The sequence below is a fragment of the Magnolia sinica genome, chromosome 4, assembly GCF_029962835.1.
Source record: "Magnolia sinica isolate HGM2019 chromosome 4, MsV1, whole genome shotgun sequence".
Taxonomy (NCBI): Eukaryota; Viridiplantae; Streptophyta; class Magnoliopsida; order Magnoliales; family Magnoliaceae; genus Magnolia; species Magnolia sinica.
In genome coordinates this window covers 91,460,102-91,487,084 of record NC_080576.1, presented here as the reverse complement: position 1 = coordinate 91,487,084, position 26,983 = coordinate 91,460,102, and the positions used below count along the sequence as shown (strand labels likewise).

Here is a 26,983-nt window from a genome sequence, read left to right as displayed (position 1 = left end):
TCGCCCTATTATATTTTTAACGGTGGCCGTTGGATCACTTATTGTTTCACGTATGATCCAACTCAGGCATATCAAAATCAAAATTTTGAATAGGCCTCCATGAGCTGAAAAATGAATGAACGGCTTCCATAAAACATATACATCATGGTGGAACCCATGATACCCTCCAGCACCGAGTTCGTTCACTAGGGTGCGGATTAGGTACTACCTCGTACCTGGCGGCTATAGATGGACGGTCCTCTCAGTGGCTCTCTAGGGCCACCATGATGTTTATATTTTATCCACTCTGTCCATCCATTTTAACATATCATTTTAGGGTATATTTTCTAAAAGGGAGGCCGATTGAAGGCTCAAGTGGGCCACACCACAGTAAGCAGTGGGGATTGATAGCTTATTATTGATAACTTCTTAAGCAACAAAAGTTTTGGAGTAAGCTGGTCTTTATGTTTTCGTTAGTACATGTCTATGTGACCTTATGAACGGGTTAGATGACAAATAAGCATTATGATGGGCCTGAGAAGTTTTCAACTGTAAGAAAACATTCCCAGCTACTGTTTGGTCCACTTGAGCCTTCAATCTGCCTGGTTTTTAGACTCATATTCTAAAATGATACGTCAAAATAGATGGACGGCCTGGATAAAACATATACATACAGTCGGTCTCTAGCTAAGTACTCGCGAGGGTATCACCCGATCCGTGCGCCGGTGTAGAAGGGTCACTACGGAATCCGAGTAGGATGAAAGGACCAGTCTTTTTTCCGGGCCACTGATCATACACGGCCGACAAGATGAACGAACCAGATGTGGATCTCACGCATGTAATACTGGAAATCCCAATGTAGCAAGTAGCGATTATTTTTACTTATTTCTCCAAATTCCAAAAGGGGAAACTGGTCGGTTCTCCCAGCCCAAATCCAACTCTCCTTTATCTTGGATCTCTTGCTTCTTCCCCCCAATTCGCTTTCATCCAAGTTGCTCTTACGTACTCCTTTTCTCTTTATCTTCAAAGGAGATTATGCCAAAATGATTCGCGATTCCAAGCAATAAACAGAAAAGAATCCGATCCGATCTGATCGGTATTGCAATGCTCTCCATCTCTTTCTCTGATCTTCTATCAGTTGCTTTATTTCCTTATTTCATCTCCCTCTCTCTCTCTCTCTCTCTCTATCGCTTTGATTTTGATTATTTTATCCGTTTGTGTATATTTTATAGGACGAGGAAGAAGAGTTTTGAATTTGGTTTTGGTTTTGGGGGAAAGAAATAATAAGTATATCCAGAAAAAAATGGGGTTGAAACGGTCCTCCTCTGGGCAACGGAACAGAGGAGGATTCCGTGTTCCCGTTGCCGTTTTGCTCTTCTTCTTCATTCTCGCACCTTCGCTTCTCTTCCTTGCATCTCGTGGAACTACCACAACGACAACTACATCGACGGGTCAGTTTTTACTCACCTATCTCTTTCCTTTGCATTGCATTGCATTGCACGGCATTTCTCTCTCTCTCTCTCTCTCTCTCCCCCTTCTCTGTTTATGATTTCGGGGCTGTTGCTCTGGTTATGTTATGGTCGACCCAACTATGATGAATGATGATTCACAATTGTCCAGATCTCTAGTGCATTTCCACATGTGTGTATTGGCCTGCCCCTCTGTGTGCTGATGCAGTGCTTTTTTTTTTTTTTTTTTGAGAGATCCAAGCCGCTCATTAGGCATGCCCCGGTGTGTTGATGCTTGGCCCGGTCTGCTCATCAGGTTGGTTATGGCGCGTGAAAGAAATGGATGGCTGAGGAAAGATTAGCCAATTTTTTAAAGCTGTCCATTTGTTTCGTGCACCGTGGTCTGCCCGATGAGCGTTGTGATTGGATGCTTGGCCCAGGGCGTTTACATGGTAGGTTCGACCTGATGTACCACATTGGCACATCTGGTGGTGTTGATAGAGATGGGTCTGCACCTGCATGCGGTAGTTTACAATGCAAAGGCAATACTACCAATAAAATGTTTGTCCATCAATGAATTCACTGGGGGTAGCCATGTGTCAGCTCTTGATCTTCTTGTTAAGAATGGAAATGATGCTGAGAGGCTGGTGGAGCCTAGGAGTGGGTCTTCCACATGCCCAGGAGTAGATTACATGATTGGTCTGATCATATAACTGGGCCCCTCAATTTGTTTGATCCGTGATCTTTGACCCACAATCTATTTGCAATTTCAACTAATAAACTCTTTGCCCAGATATTAATTCGTATGCGATAGCCATGTGTTAGCTCATGATCTTCTTTGTTGACAATGGCAATAATGCTGAGAGACTGTTGGAATCTAGCAGTGGGTCCAGTGAAAGCCCAAGAGGGGACCACACGACCTGTTCGATTAGAGAATTGGGCTCCATTATCTGATTGTTCAGTGATCTGGACCCCACAGTCTGTCCTGAAAGTTTTGTGGGCCCCTCATAGTGGTCCAGTTGATGTATGGTGATTGGTGATCATCCAGGCCATCCATAACCATCAGATGGACCCCGTTAGCTTGTGGGGCTGGATGTAAAGCAACACATACTCATGATGTATTGGTTTATTTGTTGAAGATCTTTTAAGATTCTAGGGCCTGTGTAGTGTTGCTTCTAGCTAGTGCAAAATTGATTCTCAAGAAACAATTTCGAAGAATTGATTCTCAAGAAATGATTCTTCGAAATTGTTTCTTGAGAATTATTAATTTCAAAAATTGCATGTTTGGTAAACATGCATAAGAAAAACAATTTCTTGCAAAAGGTTTTGATGGTACATGTCCCATCCGCACTTTTCTCTATAGTGTGGCCCACTATAGTTTTAGATTGCCCTGTCTTTTAGGTTCTCGTCCTGACGTGAGCTGTTGCAAATGATGAATGGATTGGATATCATACCAATGTGCTATCATGTCAGATATGGCATGTACATGAGCTGCCTTATAGATGCATGTGTGCTTACTGCTTCTCTTTCTGACACAATAAAATCTCTCAGTTGTGTTTGGTTGCAATGCACCTGAAGCCAAATCTTCCGTTTAGGAGCTTGTATTTGGAATGCTTGGAATTCTTCAGTATATTCATAGGAGCTGGATTTGATTAACTAAATCAGCCTTCATATTCCAAATTAGTATATTTATGTGATGTTTGATGGAATGATTGTAATAAGCCCGTTGAAATGTATACTTTGGTAAAAAATGAGAAAATTTCGAGCCTTGGGTGGCCTACAAATTTAAGGATCACAAACAAGCGACTCATCGCCGTTTTCTAACCATCTATTTAGATGTCAAGTGTTTATATGGTTCATATCATTCTATTGATGTGGTTTTAGTGATGCAGCCAATAATTGGATTGTTTTGGGGTATCATTAGCATGCCATGTATACAATGGCAAAAAATATGTACTTTGGCCAAAAATGAGGAAAGTTCGAGCCTTGGGTGGGCTACAAATGTAAGGATCACAAACAAGCGACTCATCGACGTTTTCTAACCGTCCATTTAGATGTCAAGTGTTTGGATGGTTCATATCATTCTATTGATGTGGTTTTCGTGTTGCAACCAATAATTGGATTATTTTGGAGTATCATTAGCGTGCCATGTGTACAATGGCAAAAAAATATGTACTTTGGCTAAAAATTAGGAAATTTTGAGCCTTGGGTGGACTAAAAATGTAAGGATCACAAACAAGCAACTCATTGACATTCTCTAACCGTCCATTTAGATGTCCAGTGTTTGGATGGTTTAGATTATTCTATTGATGTGATTTTAGTGTTGCAACCAATAATTGGATTGTTTTGAGGTATAATTAGCATGCCACGTATACAATGGATTAGTAGCCTAACGACACTTTTGTTACACGTGTGATTCTTTAGCTTTTAAAAAGGAGCCAAAAAGGAATTTCATTTGGATTACATTGGAATCACGACATTTTGCTGAGATTTCAAAACACCCCAAAGGGGGTGTTTGAAATACCCTCGATTCCATTTATCACCAAATCTAGGGCTGCCAAATGCAAAAAGTAGCTACTTCGAGTTGAAACACACCCATTTACCTTCGAATCCAAGGTGCTAAACGATCCCTTTATGAATCACATTATGTCACATGGAGTTTAAAAATAAGCAAGTCTAGATTTATGAGATCTTTTTGGATCTGTCTTTTGTAATTTGGCCTATATATAGACTTCTATGGCTATTGTAAAAGAGATTTGATGAGTGATGGGATTGAAATAAAAAAAAGAGGTTTTGAGTTTAGTGAGGATTTATGCTCTCGCAGAGGGAGAAAATCCTATAAGTCAATTTTCTTGAATCCACTGGTGTGTGAAAAAATCATTCTTCACCTCCTTTTTTCTTTGTTCTCATACATCCTATGCTAAGTTCGTATTAGAGCAAGTTTATGTATGAGCTTGTTTGAGATCAAAAGCGAGCGAGGAGAACAATATTGTGAATGAAATAATAATGATGCATAATTGTACAGAGGGAATACTCCACGAGATTTTAGGTTGATTGGTTAATTTGACAACATCAATAGAACATTAAGGAGTGACTCCTCATGCTTGAGAAGGTGGTAGCATCTTGGAATAGAATGTTAGTGGTTTCAAGTTTCAACACTGTTCAGTTTAATCATCCCCTCGGTAGAAGAGATGGCTGATTGGAGGATCATGACTACATTAGTGATGCAAAACCTGAGATGCTTGAGTTTTATGAAGAATTTGATAATTTTAAAGAACAAATTCAAGATTCGTTAGAGGAAGTTTCTAATGATCCGATGGATGACGTACTTGGCCCTTATCGTGGGGCCAACTTAATGTATGTATTCTCTATCCACATCGTCCATCCGTTTTGCAAGATCATTTTAGGGCATGAGTGTAAAAATGAAGCGAATTGATGCAGGACAATTAGCCACTTACTCTAAAAGCTCGAACTGATATAGCATTGCGAATTAATCCCTTTATCTCATAGCCCAGGCCCCACATTGCATGAGTTAGGACCTTGGCTGAACCTCCCTCGTGAGCCCCAAATCACATGGGTATCGCCTCACACGAGCTACCCGCCTTACACAAGTTGCCCACCCCGAGTGTGCCCCTGCATCCCACAGGCAACTCCATTAGAGCCTGGTGTGAAAATGCCCCTACATTAATCATCCTTGGTGAAGAGTTTCGAACACGAGGCCTCTCGCTTTGATACCAATTTGATGCAGGACAATTAGCCACTTGTTTTAAAAGCTCGAACTGATAGAGCATGGCGAATTAATCCCTTTATCTCATAGTCTAGGCCCTACATTGCATGGGTTAGGACCTCGGCCGAACCCCCCTTGTGGGCCTCAAATCATATGGTTACCGCCTCACACGAGCCACCCGCCTCTCACGGGTGGGGCTTGCCTCACACGAGCCACCCATCTCACACGGGCCGCCCACCTTGAGTGTGCCCCTGCATCCCACAGGCAACTCCATTCAAGCCCGGTGTGAAAATGCCCCGGCATTAAAAATCCAATTCTTAGGTGGACCATAATATCGAAAACCATGGTGATTGATCATTAATGGGTCACAAAAGTTTTGGATCACGCTGATATATGTTTTTTCCATTCATCCAGGTTTGTGTGACCTTATCAACAAGTTGGATGGAAAATAAACATCTGACTTTGGTTACTATTGGTACATTGTAAGGGTTGCAGTTCCGACCAACGACCCCTACAATGTATCAACGACAACTTAGATCGCTGTTGGCAATGTACTAACAGTGACCCATATAATGTACTAATAACGATCCCTAGAATATACCAACATTGACCCAAGTCGTTGTTGGTATATTGTAGGGGTCCCAGTTAGTACGTTGTAGGTGTTGCAATTAGTACATTGCAGGGGTTACAATTCTGACCAACAACGACACAGGTTGCTGTTGGCAATGTAATAACTGCAACCCCTACAATGTACCAACAATAAGCTCGCTGTTGGTACATTGTATGATTCGATGTTGGTACATTGTAGGGGTCACACTTAGTATATTGTAGGGGTTATTAATATTTTATTAAAGTAAATGGCTAGGATTATACTAATGAATGGTAAGACTAGAGTAAGGCTTCTTTTACTATGGAAAAGTAGCTTTTATGAATGGTGAATAGTGAACCCTACAGTTGGATTAATTTTGGGTGCAATGCACCTATTACTGGTGGGTTTTATGTGACTTCAAACCTGATACAATTTTTTTATTGAATCAATGAGATCTCTTTACTTGAGTCACAAAGAAATGGACGAGCACATTCATAAGAAAAATTTGAGTAAAGAGGGAGAAACAACTTTAAAGAAATTGAAAGTACTCCTTTATAAATACTTAAGAAAACTAAAGAAAACACACAACACTTGGAAAATTAGAATACCTTACCTCCTAGACCAACCACCAATTTATAGACTCTAAAGATGCAAGATAAAATCCATACAAATCTATAATTAATATCCTCAAACTATTAAATTGATTTGAAATCAATCTAATTTATTAAGGATAACAATTCTACTTACAAAGATTTAACCAAAAAATAGTAAAAACAAATTTAGCAAATAATCCTCAAAATCTTCAACCATATCTTCAAAATCATCCCCTCTTATCTTTTTTTATACCTTTCAAAAAGAAAATATTTTAAGCTACTAAAATCTAGACTTAGACGTTTAGAACCCAAATTTAGCAACAAATAACCCAAAATTTAGTACACGCTGCCCCCCCATGATGGGCCTTGTTGCCCACACCATCCCTCCGGGGTTAGAGAGAACTTGACTCTAGCGAGTAAGATGCTTCGTACAATCTAGTCTTTTCAATTCGTTGCTTGTGATCCACATGGATGTAGAATAGGGCCTGTTCTTCTATTTCACCAAGTACTACTTGCATTGGCCTCGTTGAGTGTCAGTGGTCTTCATGCATAACACTTGTTTAACATCTTCCTTCCTTCTTTTTTTTTTTTTTTTTTTTCGGGAGTTGTTTATACGGTGATGTCTTTATCTTACACGTAAACGTGACTCCACGATGCTCCTTAAGAGATTGCCAACGATCTTGTTGACTACCTCGGTTTGGCTGTCTGTTGGAGGTTGTTATGCGCTAGAGAATTAAAGCTTAGTTCATAGACTTATCCATAAAGTGCTCCAGAAGTGTCCCACAAACTTCGAATTGCGGTTGGAAGTTATTACTTTCTATATCCTGGGAAGTCGCACAATCTTTGTGAAGAATCTGTTTTTGATATATGTAGGTCCATTTTCCTTTCGCATTGAATGAAGTGGGCCATTTTTGCGAAAAGTCCACCACAAGGATAATTGAATCTGCTCCCCTTTGAGTCTTAGGAACTCTGGAATGAAGTCCACGGAATATCCACCCATGGTGCGATTGGAATAGGAGTAGGTGTATAAAGGTGAATGTTCTATACATAACTATTGGGAACTTGGCATCGTGACATTATGCCACGAACCATTCAATGTCATGATGCATGTAAGGCTAAGTATGCTTTTCCTCTACCATGTTTAATATTTTATCTCTTTTGAAGTATCGTATCCATCTAGTCTTTGGTCGTTTAGCTTAGATAAGATCTTTTCAAGCAATGATCTTTTTGGGAATGCACAATCATGAACCCTTGAATAAATATCTATCATGTGAGATGAATTCACACTTTGGAACAAAATTTTATTGTGTTATTATTTTTTAAGGCTTCTTTAAAAACAATAATGCTTAGATGATGGGTTCAACTCCCCTCCTCGGCATTACTCGATACACATGGTTGTGGGTGATTGCGTGTATCCGCAGGGAATAGTCTCGCCTCAAAAGGGGCGGGGACACCCTATGTCTTCAAAAAAAATAAAAATAAAAAATGCTTAGATGAAGCTAGCATCATATTGTGAATCGTACACTTCTGATAACATTGGATGAAGGATTTGATTTTGGACCGTACACAAAAGGAAAATTTTGAATCAAGTTGTTTTCAAATTGCTCACGTCGCCCATAGTTTAAAACCTGCTAAAGTGCATGGACCATTGGCATGTCGAAGTTTTGAAACTCTTTGTTGGACAACGATGGTGAAAAAAAATCCCAACTTCAGATCATCATTAAGTAGAAATCTTGAATTCCTGAACACTTGTCATATGTGTTGGAATGATGAGGAACACCTCTTCTTTCATTTCAAGATGATAGGGTTCCATGGGTGTTCTTGAACATCTTTGGAATTACTTGGGTTGTACCAAATTCAATGGCCAAATTGTTATCAAGGCATGGACATAGCAGCTTTTAATGCTAGAGGAAGTGTTTTAGGAGATTAGGGATTGCTTCCCCTACCAGCTTGTGGTGTTCGTGGAATGAAGGAAGATGCAAGTCTTTGAAGGAATTCTCCCATTCATAAAACAGTGGAAATGTTAAATTGTCTCTTGTGGAGTGCATGATGATGGCTTAGGAATTTATCAGAGTGCCATGGACCAGGGTTTCCATTTCTCTAGCATGAGATAATTCATATTGTACATTGCTCTGTTGTCAAGGCCTGGATCAGATGGGAGTCCTTGGATCCCATCTTGTGATTTTTCTCCACTTTCTGTTGTTAAACTATACTTATTATCATTATTAATCTTTGTTGCATATAAAGGTTTTGTGATCAACATTATAATTTGTGTTCTTTAAGAATAATTATTCTTAGGATGATTCTGCAAAATTTCCTCAGATTTTTATCCCATTCTCTAATAGAGAGCTGCTCAACCTGTGGGTGCACAAGCACGAAGAAATCAACATGTGCAGGAAAAGAAAGTTTGTGGCAGATCCAAGCCGTTCAATAGTTGGCTCCCAAGATGTATATAACTTGACTAATGATCCGGTATTATGAAAGAAGAATGCTAAAATTATTCATTTACATCAGGTGAAGGGAGTTAATGCAAACCCCTAAAGGGGATGCAAATAGATCAAATAAAAGAAGAAAGAGATTGTGGGAAAGAACCCAGCAGTCCTCTAGTGGAATGCTAAAGACTGAAAACCCCCCTCTGTAAATCTTCTATTGAATTAACCAAAAAGAAAGAAAGAAACTTGACAACTGAATTTTTACTCAATAATAATAGTCCCTTACACCTTCATATCATAACCTTATATAGTGTTAAACCAAGTAGAGAAGCCCTAATAACAGAAAATGACCAAACTATCCCTGAATCCTGTCACTACCATGTGGGCCTTATGTAAATGGACCATATCTCACTCAAATGGGGTCAAAATTGCATGATCTTGGGATCGTTTAAAAGCTAACTCAACGGGCTATCAAATGGAACTAATTCTGTGTTATTTAGGCATCGGTTGGTAGCCCAAAAGTGGCCACCAAGAAAGTGACGAAAATACAAAAGATAATTTATTAACTAAATCATGAATCTATCTTGCCCTAAAGACTAATTAAACAAATAAACTGTAAGAAATTGATGTCCGTACGATTGATTTCATGGGCCCCATAGTACAAGATGATTGTTGATCCCATCCAATTGATCGTCATATTGTTGATTTGGTCTAGATCATCAATCATGACAATCTGAACGATAAGATTGGGCAGATCTTAGATATACCGACTTGTGTGGCCATTTGGTTGCATCAGGAGTATTTTGTACGCACAATGAAACATCTCACTTGTGCAAGACTTGGGGTTATTCATATGTGGAACTCACTCTTAAGATGCGCTAGTCCAATAATCAAGCAAGGCTACTTATTAGATTATCAATAATCTCACCTGTGTAATATAATGGCATGTGTGCAAATATAGAATTGAATACATTTCCTTGAGTACTCCTCTAGGTCATGAATAAATGAGAATACATTTCCCTGAGTATTCCACTTGATCAATGAATAAATGTTTTATCTATCCTAGGCGGTCATGCTTAGATATCTCATCATTGAAATTTAAAAAGAACTAGAGTTGGGAAAAAATTGGGAAGCGAGGGGAGAGGGCCCCGGTCAGAACGCCCCTAACTTTCTGGCAACCATACAAGAATTGTATATTTGCATACCGATCATCTTGTAAAATGGTGGGTTCAGATGTTATGTAGAATAGAAACCTCACTATTTGTATAGTTGCAGAACATAATCTTGTTAAATAGCGGGGTCAGATCTTATGCAGAATATGAACCCTCACTATTGAAGCTTGATGCGGATATCAGCGGTGCACCCTTTAGAGTGTACCAAAGGAGGAGACGTCGAAGACAGGGTACCAGAGTGGAGGAGTTGATGTGGATGGATGCCGGGTCCATTGGAGCCATTTTTTGACATGTTACGAGTGTAGGAGTGGCATGACGGCCCATGGGGTGGATTTCACACATTATCACGTGGGTGTTTTAGTTTTAGGCGTTTTTATTTTATTTCATTTTTGTTCTTTTCCTTGTTTTTATGGGATTTAGTGTACTTTTTGTATTTTTTGTCTTTTTGTTGTTTTTCTTGTTTTCAAGGACTTTAGTGCACTTTTACTTTTTCCATGGCTTATACATTGTGAGAACCCTATTTTATTATTATTGAATGAATATAAATTCGTATCTTTGCTTCTTCTTTTATCAAGAGATTAGGGTTTCAGGATTGGCCCTTCGGTGTTGAGGATTCCATCTCGATTTCAGGTTTCTTTCTTCCCAGATCGTCGATGTGCAGGAAAAAGTAAGAAATTTGCATTCTTTTCTTTTGATAACAAAGGACCCGTAGTTTCTTCATATCGAAGCCTCCCTTCTTCATCCCTTTCGTTCTTCTGGACATTTACTTTTGATTTAAACGGAAAAGAAGGATGACTAGTTGGTATAATCAGATCCAAACTTGATCGTGGACTGACTTATGCTAGATCTGGGATATCCTCATATCCCTAGGTCATCAATTTTTTACTGTTTATGTGATTTTATGCTAAGGGGCATGATCCTTACGAAATGATCTTATTTATGTGTTGAGATTTGCGTAATCCCTTTGATTAAAAAATAGTTGGTTGATTAATTATTTTATTTGAATTTTGTCATCTTGATTATATATGATTCTAGGGTTAGGCCATCACATGTCCCTACATCAGTTGGTACGCAGGTCGAGCTGCACAGTCAGCTCGCCGGGGTTCGGGCGGAGCCCTCAAAAACTCACGATTTTTTTTCAATTTTGGTGAAGGGGTTCTTTAGAAAATTTTCACCAAAAAGATGTATTGTTGATAAACTGACTTACGCTAAAAGCTAATCTCTGATACCATAACTGATGCATGGACATGTGATGACCTTACCCTATATGCATGACGAGATTGAAATAAATAAATTAATCAATCGACTGTTTTTTAATCAAATGGATTAGGTAAATCTCAACACGAAGATGAGATCATTTCGTCAGGATCATGCCCCTTAGCATAAAATCACATAAACAATAAAAAAGGGAGGACCTAAGGATATAAGGATATCCTAGATCTAACATGAGTCAGTCCACAGTCAAGTTTGGATCTGATTCTACTGACTAGCCATTCCTCTTTTCCCTTTAAATCAAAAGGGAACGTCTAAAAGAACAAAAGGAATGAATAAGAGAGGGTTCAAGATGAAGAAACTACGGGTCCTTTGTTATCAAAAGAAAAGAAGGTAGATTTCTTACATTTTCCTGCGCATTGAAGATCTGGGAAGAAGGAAACCTGAAACCGGGGTGGAATCCTTAACACCCAATGTCCAATCCTGAAACCTTAATCTCTTGATAAAAGAGGAAGAAAAGATACGAATTTATATTCATTCAATAATAATAAAATAGGTTTCTTACAATGTATAAGCCATAGAAAAAGTAAAAGTGCACTAAAGCCCCTGAAAAGAAGAAAAATAAAAAAAGGCAAAAAAAATTAAAAAGTGCAATAAAGCCCTTGAAAATAAGGAAAAGAACAAAAAAACGCCTAAAACTAAAACACCCGCGCGACAGGGTGTAAAATCCGCCCCATGGGCAGTCATGCCACTCCTGCACTCGTAGCGTGTCAAAAAAATGGATCCGATGGACCCGGTGTCCATCCATATCAACTCTTTCACTCCGGTACTTTGTCGGCGACGCCTTCTCCTCAGGTACACTCTAAAGGTTGCACCACTGATGTCCGCATCAGAACTGTAACAATTATTTTGTGGGATGTTTTTAGAATTGTAGCCTTAAAGTTGAATGTTTATTAGCCCTACAAAAAAAGTTGAATGTTTATTGATTTGTGCATACCATTGATCAATTAGGCAATGGTGGGGCCACTTGTTGATCCACCTCTTTAACAAGATGATTAGTGTTGGCCACCGGATCAATTTGAGGTATGGTTGGTCTAACAAGTGTACAAAAGTTAATGCATTACATGTGATGAATGCCCCTCGCATGGGCTATAGCAATGGAAAATAAGAAAGAGTGTTTGAGTTAATGTCCCTAAAGAGATCAACTGCCATGAAGTTTGGATTGTATCATGAACAACATCTAGAAGGAAAAAGGAAAGAAAATTGTAAGCAAATATTTTGATGTTGGAATCGTTGATGGGACGGATGAGGTGAGGCGGGTCAAGCAAACCATGTTGGAAAACCCAAGAACATGCCTCGATGTACAGGTTACCTTGGTTAAGCTGGTTTCATGAATAAGTCGAAAAAACAAAGAAGAGGGGAGTTTTATTGAAAATATATTGTTTGGATGACACTCTTAGGGGGTGTTTGGTTGTTGGGGAATGTGTTTCTTGGCTTTGTATTGCCTATGTTTCTTTCACAAACTGTGTTTTTTTTGTCTTTTGTGGCCAGTATTCCCCAGGATTTCCATTTCACCGACTTAACCCTAGAAAAGATGCCCCAGCTTTTACCTAGGGAATGGATTCTCTGGGTAAAAGCAGGAACCGCTTCCACCTGTGACCAAACATAACTTTCTAGCCATTGAGAGGATGGTTATGAAGGTCTGATTGAAGTGATTTTTGAGTGAGATGGGTGATCACCACATGTAATGTAAGGTCCAAGTAAATATCCCTTTCTACTATAGCTACTGCTGCCTGTCTTCCAAGCCATTTCCTAGATGGTTAATATCATCCTATCAAAGTAATTTTGAGAGGAATGGCAATAAAGTTGGGCCCCACATGATGGACAATGTAAGACGTTTTCTAGAATGATAGCTTTGGATGGTCCATTTCCTAGCTGTTCATTTGATGGTTAGGATCATCCAATTGAAGTAAATTTTTTGGGAGGGATCAACTATTAGAGGTCAGCCTCCATGATGGTTAGTCTAGAACATTGTTCAAACTGTTTTTTGATATTATAAATATGGAAAGTCCATTTCCTAGCCGTTCCTTCAATAATTTGTTTTATTGAATCAAAGTTTGTTTTTAATAGGGATGGCCACCAAAGGTGGGGCCCATGTCATGGACAGTACTGGTCAATAATCAGACATTTTCTGATCAATAATTAGACCTTTTAAATATAATAAATATGGATGATTCGTTTTTCATATACCCATTTTCATCAAATGGTTACAATCATCCAATCAAAGTGAATTTTGAAAGGGATGGGTAATTGAAGGTGGATCCCGCATCATGGATGGTCTAAAGTTCAATTGATCAAACCTTTTTCCTGTAACCAGTGTGCACCATCCTTTTTCATAGAAATTGATTGGATGGTAAGAATCATCCAATTGAAGCCTGAAACTATGGCTGTCCTCTGCCGGGCCAATGCATGTCCAAGTCCAGCCCATGGGTTAAGGCAGTGTTTTAAATAGCTACGCTATGTAGTGTGTAGCTTATGCTAGCTTATGCTATGTAGCGTAGCTTAGCCTTAACGCTACGTAGCTTATGAAAATAGCTTAAGTTGTGTGTAGCCTACGCTACATGATAATTTGCATATGCTACATGCTATAGACTATACGCTATACACTATATCGCTTACATTACAAGTTCTTTTTCACTACAATAAAATCAATTATGTTTTCAATGATTTGTTACATCTTTCTATTTTCAATAAAAATTAGATAATCTTTTCAATGCTTTTAGTAAAATAATATAAGTAATAATATTAAATCAGTTTCGTTGCTCTTCTCTACCTTTATACTTAATCATTGTCCTTATTACTTTAGGTTGCATTTCGTTGCACCAAATATCATGCAATTTTGTTAAATTTCATTATTAATCAGTATAATTTGGTGCAGAATTTTATGAAATTGGTGTAACCATGTGCAACCTTGAATAAAAATATAGTAGCATGTAGCTTCCGCTACACGCTATGTAGCTTACGCCTCACGCTTCGGAGGGGTGAGCGCTACACTACACGCTATTCGTTATTTAAAACACTGGGTTAAGGACCTGAGTTTAGGCCGAGCTTAGCTTGCGTGCTAAGGAATCAGGCTCAGGTTAGGCAGGAGCAAAACATATCGTCCACCAATGCTAAATAAGTTGGATTTGGCTAGGCTTAGCTCAGTTTTGTGTGGCCCTACAAGACCGAACAAATGGAAAACACCAATTTGAAGTTTGACAGGTCATTGTACAAATAAAAGATGTGGGGGTGAAGCAGTGTTGTGCTAAGGAATTACACTTGGCCCCACCATATGATTTGAAGATGTAATTATTCATATTGTGCATGCAAATGAACGTTACATCTTAAAATCGGATGGTCTACAGCCATTGATTTATCAGATTTTCCTGATTAATGACAAGACATGTACGATGATGGTCATCTGTCAACACTATCAAAGACCATATGATTTTATTGAATAATCACAACATATGCATATGGGGGTCACTTTTGACAGGACTTGGATCTCTTGGTGCCAATTATATGTATTTAACAATGCAACATATTGCTAGCCCCAACTTTTCCCTACTAGACCTCTTTCCATATGTCTAAACTTGATTAAAAAGCAACAACTTTCATAAATAAAAGAATGATAGGGAAGATTCATCGAGGGGCTGTGCCTATGTGGCAGCCCCCTCCTTTTTCTTTCCAACTTTCTCCTTGTCGATTCCTTTTATTTTTATTTTGTATTTTATTTTTATAAATTTCAATGAAGAGATATGTTAGTATACCTGCTTAGAATGGATAAAATAATTGTTCTTGTGATCCAAGGCACTGTTCAGGGAATTGTGTTCTAACTGTATAAGCACATGTACCAACATGTTGCATGTGTTAGCTTAGCAACCACCAATTGCATGGGCTTGCTTGATTTTTGGGCCAGATAATCTTAAGAGTGGGTCGCACCTATAACTATTGTTCAGAGTATCGGTATTGTAACACCCCAACCTCGGATATCTGAATTTCATCAATTCGGGTATTGGGTTAAAGGTATTAACTGTTATATTATACCATAAACCAAACCATAATACATTCATCCACTAAAATGGAAGAATAATCATCAACATCATAGTATATGACTGAATATTAATCATCTGCAAACATCAAATGGCCCTAAGGCCTATGTTGAACCTCATATCTCAACACATAAAATAACTTGACAAAATAAAGACTAAATTGTCTTGTTCTGTTTAGGCTCCCTAGCCAGTTATTCGTCAAAGTCATCTTCATGGGGATGCCTTCACTTTATCTCTTCTTGGATGGTTTTCCACAGACAATACCATGAGCTAAAGGCCCAACAAGTAATAATAGATCACATGATTCAATACATGTTATGTTATATCAGAATATCAACAAAATATGCCAGCTATCATATGTACAAATTCATATTCATGAATCACCAAGGCCATGGTCGCGCACAACTTCCAACTTGCCAACGCCCATTCAGCCTAGATTCGCCGAAGTCTTACGCATGGAGAAGAATACTACTCCTACTGGATTGATTTCTCTCACCTGTAGTGCAAAACATACGGTCTAGTGATGAGTAGTCCATTCTGAAGTTGACTAAACTCCTTCCCCAACCCCTGGGCTGCAGCCTTGGGAGGAGGCCCTTTGGAGGCCCTTTTGGTACCAACTCGGGTTCCACTTGGGAATTTTGCCCGAGAATTTAAGGGACATCTATCCCGGAATTGTCTGGCGTTCATTCTTAACATCACATTTCAGATAATGGCATGTCACACGAGTATTATATCACAATATTCATGAATGCATGATGAATGCATACTAGAAATACCATCCTGGTGAAGTGTTACTTACCCAAAGGATCTAATCCTCTTTTGGTCTGCTTGGGCTTTTTGATACATTTCTCTTTGATTTGTCGATTGGTTCTTGGTTTCCGTTCTTGTTGAGTTTCCTTTTAGTATGCCAATAGGGTTACTTTCATACTTAATCTTATGATGTAATAAACTATTATTCGTTAATATACAATTTTGACCGTTGATCAGACAATTCGATCCTTAAACTATCGATTCATACCTTTCGTTTAGTCATATCGCATATTTGGTTCATGATTTACTAATCTTAACTGTTCATTTTAGGTTTATCTTCATATGGGTCTAAGATCCTTCCGATCCGATCCTTATTGGACGATTATGATAAGTTAGATTGTTAATCCAAGGTTTTGATCATCTCATCATATGTTTTGACACATTTTCCAAGGTTTGGATCGAACTAGTTAAAGATCTTATGATCAAGATTAAGGTTAGATCATATGGGGTTCAAGATGTCCCACTTGTGATCTTAAGTGGATCTTTGGGTCCATTCAATATTCAACTTTCTCATAGATCTTAGGAATCCTGGGTTTTGATCATGATTCAAGTGGGTCTAAGGCCAAGATTAAAATCGACGGTTTATATGTGTTTGGAAACCAATGGCCCACTTGGATTATGATATGGGGTTGGATCATTTAATTTGATACTTTGATCAAGCTACAATCACATCTAGTTTGAGATTAACACCAAAGTCATCATCATATACAGTGGTCCACCTACTACTACCTTGGATCAAGAGTGGTCATGATAGACGATGTGGAATGTCTACAACCAGGTACATATGGATAGTGTGGAACACTCACACTTGATCACACATGGGCAATCACTCAGTGTCCATATTGGTCTAGGACTACCTACAATGTCCATTGATTTCATCATTGTACACTCCAAAAATTGCAAAACTTGGTATGCATGGGTAACGAACTATGGGCAACTATCTTAACGGCGTGGATCTTCCTTCTATGGTGGGGGACTCACCCATGCAATGGGGTCAACGTCATCACGCCTGGGGTGCCGATCTGGGCATGGGAACACCCAACCACTTCCCCACTTTCCAGATTTAGATAAAATAAATATATCCCATCTCATCTTCTTGGATTCTGTGTGAGTGTACTCAATGTTCCCATTATTGGTGAATTGTCGATAATATCGCCGATAATTTCCGTGTCGCCGGCTCAGCGACACTGAAACCCGCTTTTTTCGTTTCTCTTTTGATTTTCGAGACAAGATTGGCGATATTTCGCCGAAAATGATGATTTAAATTTATCTCGATAAAATCACCTACCTACCTATTCGGAATTGTAGCCAACTACCTCTTCTTGCGAATTAAATCGATAAATATCAGGAGTTTTAACTGGTTATTGACGCAATTATCAACATATGACTCTTTGCAAAAAAAAAGAAGAAGCCTAGATATCGACAATCCAACTTCGGATCTTATTTGGGGAGTCAATTTAGGCAAGTCCATGTTTACAAGAAAGAGTTGTTATGGAAGGGTGCTTGCGGCATTGGGGGTTTTGAAAGAGGCCTTCGGTGGAGGGGTTTTTGTTTCTAACTTTACTTTTAAGTATAGTTTAAAATGTGAGTTTTGTACCATTAATAATAATGCTTCACCACCACTTTACATAAAAAAAACTTCCAGTAAACTTAGCTTTTTAGTTATGCTTTAAAGTGTAAGTTTTCCACCATTAATGAGACAGTTCACCGCCACTTGGCATAAAAACTTAACAATCAACTTATCTTTTAAGTTATTTCAAACTATGAGTTTTACACCATTTACTTGGAATGTGCCACCAACATTTTACATGAAAATTTTACATTTCAAAGAAAACCGTATAAAAAAAAGATACAAAGTAGATGGGATTGAATGGTTGGATAAATGGATGCGATGGATGGATGTTTGAATGGGAAGATGGGATGGAGGGATATTTGGATGATTGAATGGGATGGATAGATGGGACGGATGGATGGATGGTTGGATAGATAGTAGGATGGATGGTTGGATGGATAGTAAGATGGATGGTTGGATAGATAGTGGGATGGATGGTTGGATGGATGGAGGAATGGATGTATGGATAGATGAGATGGATGGATGGATGATGGGATGGTAGGTTGGTTGATTGGATGGATGGTTGTTTGGATGATTGAATGTGATGGATGGATGGATGAGATGGTTGGATGATTGGATGGATGGATAGATGGGATGGATGAATGGATGATTGGATGGATGGATGGATGTTTGGATGATTGGATGGGATGGTTACACGGATGGATAGATGTGATGGATGGATGTTTGGATGATTGGATGGGATGGTTACACGGATGGATAGATGTGATGGATGGATGTTTGGATGATTGGATGGGATTGATAGGTGGATGAGATCATTGGATGGTTGGACAAATGGTTGGATGGATGGATGATTGGCTGGGAGGGATGGATGGATGGTTGCATGGATCTTTGGATGGATAGATGGGATGAATGGATGGGACGGTTGGATGGATGGATGGTTCGATGGGTAGACAGAAAGGATGGATGCATATTTGGATGATTAGATGGATGGGATGGATGGTTGGATCATCATGCATGATGCATGTGTGTTGTGTTTATATGCTTATTTATGCATTGATATATAATGTTTGGGTAATTGTAAATGTTTGCTTGCTTGTCAATTGGTTTAATGAGATTTATTATTAAAGTGATTTCTTATGCTAACGTGTTTTAGGCCCCCATTAAATGGAAACATATTATGTATGCATTTTTTTACAAATTTTTTATTCCTAAATATACAATATGTGTATTTAAACATCTCCTGAAGTTTCATTGAAAAATTCCACCATTTTCTCCATGTTTTCCCATGTTTCTCCCACATTTCCTGTTATCGGCGATAACAATATTATTTCTTTATCCCCAACCGGCAAAACATGTAGCGATACCGACAACTTGAACACTGAGTGTACTCACGGTATCAAAGTGTTCATCTCAAAGTGGGGTCCACACTCCACACACGATGGTGTGCAAATCTGATCTGTTTATCGTGTTCCCCATAATATGTTACATGTACATCAATAAAACTGTCTCCATATGTTACGTAGGGTCCCATTTATGGAACTTGGAAGGTGGTCCCTTCCTCCACTATATTCTTGATTTAAAGTTGATTGGTGTGGTCCACCTTACCAATCCATATAACTGGACCCATAGATTTCATCTAGCAGTTTACATCCCTTGATGCCTTGTATCAGGGCCTGCACTAAATTCTCATAAAATGATAATTAATATCAACATTCATAATTCAACCAATCTGTGATCATCAAGGCCCACCAGATTTGATGCTTGGATCCTTGATCACAGAGCATTACAACTAACTATAGGCCCAGATTATTCAGATTTAGGAGTTTTACCATACGGACCGTCAACTTATCAAGAATAAAAGAAAAGTGTTTATTAATTGTGGGGCCCAACACTGACAGAGATCTTCATCCAAGTGGTCCATCCCACTCTGATGTGGCAGTGAGACAACTCTATCTACTCCACATCAGGGTGTGGGGTCCACACGATCAGATATGGGAGAGGTGTGGATGTCCAAACGTTCTACATGTGGAAACATGGGATGTCCACATCTCTACCCTAGAGATGAGGCATAGCAAATCTTCGTCATTCATTTGTAGGGTCTAGCCACATAGGGCGTATGTTCTAACTCTGACCTTGATCAGATGGATGCTTGGCCCACAGTTAGTGTAAGCTCCACCACTCCCTATTGATACTGTGATTACACTAATTGCCAAAAAATTCTAAAATTCGGAACGTACCTTTACTGAATGGAAAGAGAGAGATTGGGCGGTCCGGATCTAGGATCCAAATGTGGGGTTCACATAGATCTAGGTTTGTTTGCAAATGAAATAGTTAATACGGGCTAAAGGGAGGTGTGCCTGTCCTTTAAATACATTTCCTCATTTGAGCGTTTCCTCTTGTAATCCTTACTACAATCAAGGAAGAGAAATAGCTTCTCTCCTGTGGTACTTTCTAGCGTGTGATCATGCACCGCTAATGTGGGCCTCAAATTCACAGATCATACCATCCACTCCGTTCATCCTCTTCATATGATAGTTTTATAGCTCCTAAAATTAGTCTTTCAGTCAGGGGATGATCAAATTACATTAAATTAATCTTGGCCCTTTACAGGTCTGAGGGTGCATCTAAGTTAGGTACTCCAATTATCCAGAATGAGAGTGCACACATGTGTGTATATGTGCCATGAATGTATGTCACAAATGTTTATGAAATACTGAATTCTAACTGTACAAAATCATAGACCATGATGTACATGTATAGGAAAAAATAGTGTCAATGTTCAAATATGCATGATAGATGAGATAATGGATGGTCATGATGATGTCTTATACACATGCGCATGATCTAACAAGATCTAAGCATATATGATACAATAAAATCAAATAGCATGATAGATCTACTCAAGATGAATCATATGAAAGCAGTTTGACACAAATTGGATTACTAGATTGGTCAATATCTTTGATAAACCATGGCCATCCATGCATTTGGCCTCATATCTAAAGTTCTACTCAGGAAAAAATTATTATACTTATACCATTCCGATATGGGGTGTATAGGCACTGATACGTGTCCAATATGGACAAATACAGGCCAATATGCCCATAAAGCCCCAATTTTGATTATTTTAGGCGACATGTAGACCTGTTTTGAGATAAAAACAAATGATGTGACTGGGACATTGGGATAGCGAAGTGGACCATTGTGGGAAATATTGGAAAAAAGGGTAAACCTTCACTTAAAAAAAAAAAAAAAACTTTTTGTTGTATTTCGATGTAATGGGCCATAATTCACCAAATCATGCTTGATTAGTGTTCAATTAGGCCCATTTAGTTGACTTTCAACAGGTCAAACTGACAGACAACATTCTGATCAAAGAATGGTCTGATACACCATTATATGCATGTTAGAAAAACAAAAAAATGATAGATTTTTTAATATCTCATTTTTCTCTCTTTATTCCCCCTGATATTTTCCTCAATTCTTTGGCTTAAAAAAATTGATCTATACAAGTCAATACTGATAAGAGACGCTCGTATCATATTGTTTTTCGTCTAGGCCAATAAGCCCGCTGATACTGATATTCAGAACCTTGTGCTAATCCTATTCCTACGTGACATTTTTTTGGGAGCTGTTGGGTGTTATTATTGTACCCCTATCCCTTCTGCTAATTGCATAGAAAGCTAAGTGATCGCATAGCTTTGGTTTGTCAAGTCAAGGTATTCTTTGCATAGCTGGACATAGGCATGGCATGCTTGCTGGTTACAACTCACCCTTTCATCTTAGAAGAGATGCACCTATTCAGGTGCCAATATTTCTTCTGTTGTACTTGTCACCATAGTCTTAAAACTTGAAAGCTCAAATCGTGCAACTCTGTCGATTTTTCTTCCCGATTCTTGAACACCAAGATTCAGTGATGTTTAATATTTAAAATCTATATATATTTTAGAGTTTTGGCAGTTTAGTTAACTGATTCTTGAACGAGTCTTGACCAGGTCTTGTTTCTTAATGACTCGATGAAAGCTGATTGTGTTGACTCAGATGAATTGAGTTGATCAAGGTTTTATTATTATTATTATTATTTATTTATTTATTTTTAAAGTTTTCTCAAGTTTTTAAACGTAGGTTGGCACGAAATCATCCGTGAAGTCATGAGCTTTATTTCTAAGTGAAATGTCACGCATTTACATTTTGCTAGAGTTCAATGAACAATTCTTCTAGAGTTCCATTTAGAAGAGAAAAACCTATGAAAATGCTTCATTATGGCTTCTTCCATCCCCGTAGTAGCTACCGTTTCTTCTCCAGATGACATTCATAGAGAGGAGAATTGCCCCTTCCCCCAAAGGTGTTGTATTCTAATGGAGAGAAGTGCATAGAAATGCACATCTCTTCCTGTCTGCTAGCCATGGCAATAGAATAGCCTCTTATGATTTTTGCTCCAGCTTTGGTGAATTGCCTTTGAACTTGTAACAGTTACTGGGAAACCGTACACCACCTCTTCTTTTTTCCAGAAACCATATTCTAAAATCCTGGGGAGACAGCCATGTAAGCTGGACAATAAAGTGGCAGTTCAAATCTACTGGTTGTGTAGTCTACAACTTCTGAGTAAGGGCTTTTTAGGTTGAAGGTTGCACAGCTGTAGGATTCTTGGTTACAAGCTTCAATTTGCCCTTATTTAAAATGGAATATGCTGGCTAGCCTGTTTTTCTATGCTTCTGACCAGCAAGTGTTAAATGAGTGCTTTTATAGATGTGGTTGTCTACCTCAAAGTTTATTCTCTAGATGTATTTGTTGCGCTTAACCTAATGGTTTCTTAATCGTTTTGCAGATCAGAGTGATATTCCCAATGAATCCAGTAAACTGGTAGCTTTCTTTTGAACATTTCTATCTTCTCTACTTGTAGACTAGGTATTCTCCTCTGGTTAGTCTGTTATTTTGAGTATTGAAATTTTGGTTGAGTGGGTGCAGATGATGGATTGGAGAGAACGTCTGGCCATGCAACATATGAAATCCCTTTTCTCGAAAGAGGCAAGTAGGAAACAGGGAATGTCTATTTATGTTGTTTCCTTGACGCATCCTTCTTAGTTGTCCATGCATGAACATGGGTTGTAGCCACGTGGCTATGATTTAATTGACTGGACCCAGCCCGACTCATTTAAATAATACTTATGACAGATTCTTGATACCATCACAACCAACACAGATGACTCAGGACCATGGAGTCTTGATTTTTTCAGAAAGAACTATTTGTCTTCTTCATGGAAAATTGACAGGCTAGATGATGATGGGATGAATAATGTCACTTTTTCAGAGGTAACTGTATAATTCTCATGCAAAATCCATATTAAGTTGTCAATATGCAGCTGTTGATCCTTTGTATGTGTTGGCCACTATTATTTCAAGCCAAATGAGACAGTTTTGGAAGTAGAACGAGAGCCTCCTAAGGTCAAAGTGGAGAATGTTGCTACAGCTGGGGATTTGCCAGCAGGGGTTAAAGGGCGTAATGATGATTCTGTCTCTGGTAAGCATTGGTGGGCCAGTGAAATTTGGTTTTCTGTTATTATTATTATTATTTTTTTGTTAAATGTCTTTCATCAAGTATTCTTACATGTCTGTGTGTTGCAGCTGAACGTTCTCAATTCACAGAATCTGCACCGAAACTGGCACGAAGGGTAAATGCCCTCTCTTGCAATGACTTTGTTTATTCTTTGGCTAGTACCATGAGGTTGGCACTTCTGGATGTTCTTCTTTCCTGATGTTGAGCCTTTAGTTATATTGCACACATGCAGTCATTGGCTTCGATAGAAAAACCAACTGAAAACCATGAAGCAAAAATAAAATTGTGTTCTGCATCAATCTAAGTAGGGGTGCTTTTTTTGAATCTATAGAAGCATTAGGTTTTTATATCTATTATGTCGCATGCAGCAACTGAGGGAGAAAAGGCGTGAAAAGCGGGCAGCTGAGTTGGTCCAACAAGATGACGAAGCAATAGTTAAACTTGAAAATGCTGCCATCGAGCATTCGAAAGCTGTGGATTCTGCAGTACTGGGGAAATACAGCATTTGGAGGCGAGAGAATGAGAACGAGAATTCAGACTCGAATGTGCGTTTGATGCGAGACCAGATTATCATGGCTAGGGTATATTCAAGCATTGCCAAGTTGAAAAACAACCTCAGGCTATACCAGGAACTATTGGCTCGGATCAAGGAAAGCCAACGTGCATTGGGAGATGCCAATGCAGATGAAGACCTACATCACAGGTGAGGTGCAGGTTTTTCATGATTCTGTCATTTATTCTCTCACCACCACCACCGCATCCATCATCTTCGTCATCAGCATCTCGTATTTATCCATTGCTGGTCTATAATTTCAGTGCTCCCGAGAGAATCAAAGCTATGGGTCAAGTCCTGTCGAAAGCCAGAGAAGAGCTGTATGATTGCAAGTTGGTATCTCGGGAGCTTAGAGCAATGCTTCAATCAGCAGACGAACAAGTGAGAAGCTTGAAGAAGCAGAGCACGTTCCTAAGTCAATTGGCGGCCAAGACAGTTCCCAATGGAATCCACTGCTTATCTATGCGCTTAACCATAGGCTACTATCTCCTCCCTCTTGAGAAAAGAAAGTTTCCAAAGAGCGAGAATTTGGAAGATCCAAATCTTTATCACTATGCCCTCTTCTCCGACAATGTCTTGGCTGCATCAGTTGTTGTCAACTCAACTGTCTTGAATGCCAAGGTAATAAAGAAGCCAGAAAAAGAAGAAAGACAAGGACCTTGTAACTCAGTAGTATAAACATTTGATGTTTACAGCCTAACACTTCAAAAGAACTCAAGGAATGATTTTACAAATGGAGGTGGTCTCATAGCCGGTTGGACTTTTAAGTTAACAGTCCACTCAGGGTATTTCTAATAGGTTGGCCCCATCATGAGGATTACCTTGTGCAAAAATCAGCCATACACACCGATCAAGTTGACCATGCTTGTATTTTGTTATTTATCAATGGATGGACATTGATTCCTATGGTGTGGTCCATGTGATAAGTGGATGGTGCTGATTTTTGCACTAGGATTTCCTCATGGTGCGTCCAACCTATTGGAAGGGTTGGATGTCTCATGCACTTAACATGTTGGAAATTATTCACTGGGTGGACTGTAACTTGCAGTCCAACTGGTTGGACTTTGAGACCTCTTTACAATTAACATAAATCATGTGCAAGAACACACGCATATGCACAAACATGTATCTCAATCACGAATTCTCTATTCGAACTCTTTTCTAGTCCTTTAACTTGAATATTTTGTATGATTCATTTCAGGAGCCTGAGAAACATGTCTTCCATTTGGTAACTGATAAATTGAACTTTGGAGCCATGAACATGTGGTTTCTATTGAACCCACCGGGGAAAGCCACCATCCACGTCGAAAATGTTGATGAATTCAAATGGCTCAACTCATCTTATTGTCCTGTCTTGCGGCAGCTGGAGTCTGCTGCGATGAAGGAGTACTATTTCAAGGCGGACCATCCAACCACACTTTCAGCCGGTTCTTCCAATCTGAAATACAGGAACCCTAAGTATCTTTCAATGCTCAATCATCTGAGGTTTTATCTCCCCCAGGTTTATCCTAAGTTGGATAAGATCCTCTTTCTGGATGATGACATCGTGGTCCAAAAGGATTTGACAGGATTGTGGTCGGTCGATCTGAAAGGGAAGGTGAATGGTGCAGTGGAAACCTGTGGAGAGAGCTTCCACCGCTTCGACAAGTATCTCAATTTCTCCAACCCACACATTGCCAAGAACTTTGATCCCAATGCATGCGGTTGGGCCTATGGTATGAATGTTTTCGACCTGAAAGAATGGAAGAAAAAGGACATAACTGGGATCTATCACAAATGGCAGAACATGGTGAGTTTCGTTCACTTATTTTTATTCACCAATTTGCTTTATGAATCCATTTGAAATTTAGGCTACATTTGAATTGACCCGAAATTGCCAACGGTTGGAATATTTTTGTGCAATGGATGGTTTCATTCTGCTCTGCATTTGGAAGGAAGCAGGAATATAGAAAACCACATCAGGCGGTATACTCTTTTTCCACTATTCCACCCCAAATCTGTATCGATCTGAGCAGAAAAGTTGGAAAACACTATCCCACCTAATGTGGTTTTCATTTCCACAACTGAATGGATAAACCCAGTTCTGCCAAAATGATTCAGACTGCTTGCAATTTGGAGTGCATTCAGAGGCACCCTTTTTGTGCTCTGGCTCTCATTCTATGTGAATTTCTCTGTGTGCATTAGAACGAAGATCGGGTGCTATGGAAGCTTGGGACATTGCCACCTGGGCTTATAACCTTTTATGGGCTGACACATGCACTCGACAAATCATGGCATGTGTTGGGATTGGGGTATAACCCGAGCATTGACAAGTCAGAGGTAGAGAACGCTGCAGTTATTCACTACAATGGGAACATGAAGCCGTGGTTGGAATTGGCAATGACCAAGTACAGGTCATACTGGAGCAAGTACATCAAGTATGACCATCCATATGTTCGTAACTGCAATCTGAGCGAATAATAGGCAGGCCATGACACTGCACGACATGGTCGGAGCCATACAAATGATGGTATACTTTCCTTTTTTCCGTGCTCTCTATTGACAGATGGCCGGAAATCTGTTTTAATGGTAGAGGTAGTGAGGTTGTTTTTAGCTTCTTTTATTCTTCTTCCTTTGTTAATTCATTTCAATTCATTTCTCTGCCGAGAATTGATGTCACAGCCTTCCTTTCGAGGAAGCAAGGCTGTCTTGTCTATGCATACAATGCAGGCATGTACTTAGAAAATTCCATCTCTGCTCCGTCTGGTTCAGTGGAGTTGTACAATGCGCATTGTTGCTGCTTCTTGAGCATATTTCCATTTCTTTCATTCCTCTCTTTTTCATGAGAAAGCAACCATTACTAACCTGACAACATCTAAGTTAGTTATCAAGAAATCATTATCTGTACACATGGCCTACACATATGAGATCCTGACTGTTCATCTATTCAGCACCACGGCAGAATGCACAGGTCAAATGATCCTAGTCACTGGTTTGATGAATTTTGCCCACTGACTGTCTAGCATTGGTTGGACTTCTTCCTAACAGCAAATCTGTAATGCTTAAAGAATCCTATCAACATCCAGGATCACCTGACCTCTGACTTTTTGTGTCTGCATACTGTGAGTGGGGTTAGGAGTACTATGCATGCCTGGAAACAGGGCGGGGTGGTTTGCATGTGACAAGGAAAATGATTAGATTGCTGGATCCAGATTTGATAATCGATCCAGATGATTCCATCCCGTTGCTGGCAAAGGGCAGATGG

At 39.1% G+C, this 26,983-nt stretch overlaps 1 protein-coding gene across 2 annotated transcripts; it reads left to right on the top strand.

Moving 5' to 3' along the window:
* Positions 1-764: 764 nt before the first annotated feature.
* On the top strand, positions 765-26,546 carry LOC131243372 (polygalacturonate 4-alpha-galacturonosyltransferase). 2 transcript variants are annotated; one of them, XM_058242692.1, is made up of 12 exons: positions 765-817; positions 1,009-1,075; positions 1,212-1,430; positions 22,458-22,492; positions 22,598-22,657; positions 22,805-22,942; positions 23,033-23,150; positions 23,255-23,301; positions 23,555-23,889; positions 24,003-24,360; positions 24,941-25,528; positions 25,924-26,546. In XM_058242692.1, exons 3-12 carry the CDS (start codon positions 1,283-1,285, stop codon positions 26,197-26,199), a joined length of 2,103 nt encoding a protein of 700 aa, XP_058098675.1. In that variant the 5' UTR covers positions 765-817; positions 1,009-1,075; positions 1,212-1,282; the 3' UTR covers positions 26,200-26,546. The 2 variants fall into 2 exon arrangements, with proteins under 2 accessions (XP_058098675.1, XP_058098676.1); XM_058242693.1 differs by lacking the exon at positions 765-817 and adding an exon at positions 875-892.
* Positions 26,547-26,983: the final 437 nt, after the last annotated feature.

Bases quoted from the DNA above. Each gene is read 5' to 3' on its own strand.
- LOC131243372 (XM_058242692.1), top strand. From the start codon at position 1,283: ATGGGGTTGAAACGGTCCTCCTCTGGGCAACGGAACAGAGGAGGATTC. The intron at 22,493-22,597 runs GTAGCTTTCTTT...GAGTGGGTGCAG, and splicing joins CCAATGAATCCAGTAAACTG to ATGATGGATTGGAGAGAACG. The intron at 22,658-22,804 runs GCAAGTAGGAAA...TACTTATGACAG, and splicing joins AATCCCTTTTCTCGAAAGAG to ATTCTTGATACCATCACAAC.